The 5,097-nt window shown below is 49.3% G+C and overlaps 1 protein-coding gene across 1 annotated transcript; it reads right to left on the minus strand.

The window, feature by feature from the left end:
• Positions 1-1,230: 1,230 nt before the first annotated feature.
• LOC108864783 (uncharacterized) lies at positions 1,231-2,172 on the minus strand. Its single transcript, XM_018640991.1, has one exon. It carries the CDS (start codon positions 2,170-2,172, stop codon positions 1,231-1,233), a length of 942 nt encoding a protein of 313 aa, XP_018496507.1.
• Positions 2,173-5,097: the final 2,925 nt, after the last annotated feature.

Raw genomic sequence — 5,097 nt, forward strand, 5'->3', positions numbered from 1 at the left:
GGCCACCGGAGCTCGTCCGTCGAGTCCCCAAGCATCTGCGCCGCCAGCTCCGGAAACAAGGGAGGTCAGCACCCAGACCGACGCCCATGAGATGGAAATCGAGATGTGCTATCTCCGACGCCGGGAGACCTACGAGAACTTCCTTCAGAAGCGTGAATTTCTCGACTGGATCGATCCGCTTGCGGTGCTTGCGGTGCACATGAACGTCGAACAGCTGCTTCCACTCTCTCTATTTCTTGAAGTCCCCACTGAATTTCGGGAGTCGATATTTTCTGTCGAGTGCCAACCCTTGGCTACTCGTTCCTGGAGCTCCGCAGCTGGACTGCTGAACCGCTGGACGACACGTTATCTCGTACGCGTCCTTGATCCGGAAGAACTCTTCCTCGTAGAAGAACACTCTTTCTATCGCGTCCTCGTACTGTTCGGGCGACAGCCTGCATGGGAGTAGCATAACTGCGAGATTCAACGCTTTGATTTCATCGTGCGTTGACTCAAGCACTCTCCATATTCTGGATTTAACACTGTCGGACGCCGTCTCATCCCGCAAGGCTTCCTCGAGCTCGAAGATTTTCTTTGTCAGGCGATCTCTGAGCGAGCGTCTGAACGCAACCTTCGCGTTTAGCTCATCGCGCTCGCCAGCCGTGCCCTTCTTCCCGACAATTTCCTTTGTGTCATCCAGCCTCTTCTCTGGCTCGCCTTCTGCCTTGCCCTCGTTACTGAGTTCCACCTTGTCCGGCATATTGCGCTCCGATCCCTTTCTTCACTGAATCGCCGCACTGAATGCCTTCCCCTGGATGGACACCACGTTTTCGCGAATTGCAAATTTGGAGTCTCAAACTCCCGCAACAACCACTTGATGGATCGGGATCCCTTCTGAGAATCTTGGCTACCCCTTTTCGTAGCGTATTTCTTCTGAGAAACGCTCTTCGGTCGTCCTCTGTAGTTTCGACGCTATCCGAAGTCGTTCTCGACCACCGAACGATTTGGAATCTTGTCTGAAACTGGTACTGCTCTCCGACGATCCTCAGTTTTTCGCTGCCACCATATGATGCACTCTCGTCTCGGGACAACAATCAACGAAAACTCGTATCTGATGATTCATAGTCTCGCTCGTCTCGGAGACGCTCTGAACGCTTGCTCGCCTGAAGCGCTCGCGGTGCAACTGATGGCGCATCGACTCGGCGTGCCCGAGCTTGCACATGCACTTTCAGCCCCCCCCCCGGACGGCCACTAGAGTAGCCTTATTCTTTGAACTCTGGCTGTGCGTCTCAGACTTAGACCTGGAGCGAGTTCTCTGAAAGCTTGGATGCGGGAAGGAGCTTTCCGAAACTTTTTCTTCACGTTGCCCATGAAAGAATCAACGTCAGGAAACGCTTTCCGTATCTCTTCACAGACACGGTGGATACCATGCGCGATGCATGTGATAAATACCATTTTCGGAACGAGGATCTTCAGGCCTTCGGCTGCTTTTTTCATATAGCTTGCCGCATCGCTCACGAAGAGAAGCACTCGATCGTGTTTCAAACCATCCGGCCACAAAATGTTCAGAGCATCACAGAAAGCCTGCGCGATGGTGGCGTGATTGGTGCTTTCTACAACTTCCGAGTTGAGGACATATGGGATCGAAGCTTTGGACCCGTCAAGTGAGCCGACCACTGTGTGTACCACGAACTGGCCCTTCGCGTCAGTCGTTTCATCCACCGAAACCCATATCTTCGAATCGCCGATCGAATCCTGTATCCTCCTGATTACTTCATCGTAGGTGGGCTTCAGATAGTATTTCCTTAACGTTGAGTGGTGAGGAACCGGCTGTTTCGTCCACTTCTGCAGGAATTTGCGAAACGACGAGCACTGCGTTTTGTAGAGAGCTATGTTGCTTTGAAGCATCATTCGACATAGGTCCATGCTGAATTCGTTGCTTTTCTCGGGGGCGACCGTGTATTTCGTGAGGAGTGATCCTTGCTGCGGCGTCGATCCAGTGCGACGCTTTTGACGCTCTTGGTGCAAGGAAGTCTTCATATGTTGCAGAACATAATATTTCTTATCCGAGTTCACAGCCTTGTCATACACTTTGCAGAAAGGCACTGCTCCATCGGTCGTCAGACAATCTGCTCCGAAAAGCGACACGTACGATTCCAGTTTGCTCAATTTGCTCTTGGCGTGCTTGGGCATCTTCAGTGTCGCATCTGACTGCTTCCGTACTGATCCCACCACAGAACTTTTGACTTCTATCAGGAATTTGAAACAGCTCCGTTCGGAAGCGTTGCTTCAAGCACAGGGAACTCGCACGAGGAATACAGCTGTCGGCACGCATCACCTCGACGTTGCGTGCTCGAGATCGTGGCAATATTCAAAATAAGAGACACGTGCGACTTTTCCAAGAAGTCGCCCGCGTGCACGCGGCATCGGCATACCCTGAGGAATGGCTCTAAGTGGGTATTTTGCCCGTAAACTCGCCAGAAAAGTCTGCTGAACTGTTTGAAAATGCCTAAAAAGGCATGAATGGCACGAAGAAGTCCAAATAGGCAGAAAGTCTGAAAATGGGCTGAAGAACTCGAATCTGGGTCAGTGGTTTCTGCTTTGGCCTGAATTCAGCGCAATGAGGTGGTGCGCCATGTACTGGAGAGATTTTTGCGAAATGATTGACTCATCCGATCGAATTTATCGTTGGATCATCTGATAGAGACCACAACAATACGAAGGTAACGCTCCAAGGAAACGCACAGGGTTCTGAGTGAGGTAGACCCCGCTCGGCCGAAGGCTTCTGGAGATTCTAGAAGAGCTAAACATGTCGCTGACAGCGACAGCCAGGCCGAAAGGTCAGAACCGCCAGAAGCTTCTGAAGATTTTTGAAAGGGCTAAACGGGGCGCTTTCAGCGACAGCAAGCCCGAGAGGCCAGAATTCGAATCTGGGTCTGTTGCTCTTGCGCGTGATGAGGTGTCGCGCCATGTGATTGAGACATACTCTCAAAATAAATTATAAATTACTTCCGATAAGAATAACCATAACTTGATCATCCAATCAAGAGGCAGAGACAACAAGACTACGGGGGTACCGGTTCAAGAAAACGTATAGGGTTTTGGACCCGAGCTCGTCGCGGAAAACTCGCTGCTCTCGTACGATCTCCACAAGTCAGTCGGCGTATGCCTCATCGCCGCCGACTGAGCTCACTGTTTTCCTCGGATAGGTTAGGAGGTTGCAGTGAAGCAGACTTCGCTGCACCGACTGGTGAGGCTGCGGTTGCGATCAATGGGACAACAGTTCATCATGCGTTTAGTATCCCATCTAAGCAACGTCAAAATTATTTTCATTGATGAGAAAAGTAGGGGAGACCGGGGCATGAGGGCACCAGAGTCGGGAATTAATTTTGCTCAGATACGGAAGTACCGAACTCTATTCTAGTTTGTCGAAGACCTCAGAAGCATATATCTGAGCCAGCTGTTGAATAGACACAAGCAGATACTTTTCTAGTTCAGAGACCTAGTTCCAGACTCGGGAAATTCCGGATGTAAATCTAGGACGTTCACTCTCTCAGCCTACTGGATCCTTGACACAGATACCGTGTTATATATTCGACGGATAAACGAGCAGATTCACTCTCTGCTCTGTTTTTTTTGAACGAGCAAGATCTATTCTTCCAATTTTGGTAAGCTCCCAATTGTGGTACAGTCACGCCGAAAATACAATTGCGTATTGAAGAAAGGAAAAAAAACAGGGTGATCATACCATATTTACTACCTTAGAAAGATCAAGAATAAATCCCTCTGGAAAGGCCAATTGCTCGATTCATCCATCTTTCAAAAAAAAATCAAAGATCATCTGTAGCATGTGACAATCTTCTCTCTCCGTAGCGTATCCAAATATGCTATTGATGGGCTAAAGTAGCTACCCAGAAAAATTCTGATGATCATGGGATGACTCACGGTGTCCAGACCGGACGCTGGAACAATGACGTCAGTATTCTGTGACTTAGTGTAAGTTCAGTAACCATCATAATTACTGTGGACGGGTTACTGACTTGCCCCGTTCCTTCCAGCACTATATGAGGCATAATATAGATCAGTACCTGTGGGGGAGCCTTTGGTATTCCACACCAAGCAGTGTTCATCTTTATGAGCCGTTGTCCCAGTTGTATCAAGCACAGCATCGATTCGAGCTCACCGCAGCCAGAGCTAGTAGGCTAGATAGCCGAGAAAACCTATCAACGTTATTGCGCACGAGTTCGCTCGGAGCAAGTTTCGATATTGTGCTGCATCGCAGTGAGTGTTAGTGCACAAACCTCAACTGCAAGATGCCATTGGCAACATCATCAACTCGGGATACCCGTAGGTCCCACGGCTACAGAGCGAACGTATCCGAAAGTGAGCTACTGCAAGATGATAATCCAACTTCGACCATCGGTGGATCCAGACCACGAGCGTTAAGCAACATCATCCCGGAAACCAGTGGTAAAAACTACATACCGTGGAAGACAGTTATGCCGGCTGTCATCGGAGCTGAACCGTACGCCTGGGTAAGCCGTACTCGGTACCCTGAATCCACCTGCCGAAGACAACAACAGAAGAAGTACGACGCCGGGAACAGAGCTGCGAAGTATATCTTGATGAACTCCATTCATTCGAATTTGGCAACCATACTATTTCTTGATGATCCGGAAGAAGTGGAAGCTCATGAAATTTGGAGGAGAATTCACCTCATCATCGGGTACGAAGAAATCACTTGCAATTTCACGATTCTCAAGATTCAAATTCACCCCCGGGCTATCCATTGAGGAAAACATTCTTGCATTCAAAAGAATCATGTATCAACTAAATCAAGCGGGAGTTGAAGTGACGGAGGACATCCAGTGTGACAAAATTCTGGAAGCTCTTCCAAGCAACTGGGACTTGTTCAGACGAGCGTGGAGTGCGAGGATGGATACGAAAGTGACAGCGGACGCATTGTTGGATCTCATCGAAGGTGAAGGCGAAAGGCTGGAACGGGATGAATCCAGAAATGTGACTGCCCTGATGTCCAGACTCAACATGTCCAACTCAAACAGGAATCAGCACTTGAGAAGGAGGCACGTTCTCGAGAAGAACGAACACCAGAAGATC

This window comes from Galendromus occidentalis, unplaced genomic scaffold, assembly GCF_000255335.2.
Source record: "Galendromus occidentalis unplaced genomic scaffold, Mocc_1.1 scf7180000077515, whole genome shotgun sequence".
Classification (NCBI taxonomy): domain Eukaryota; kingdom Metazoa; phylum Arthropoda; class Arachnida; order Mesostigmata; family Phytoseiidae; genus Galendromus; species Galendromus occidentalis.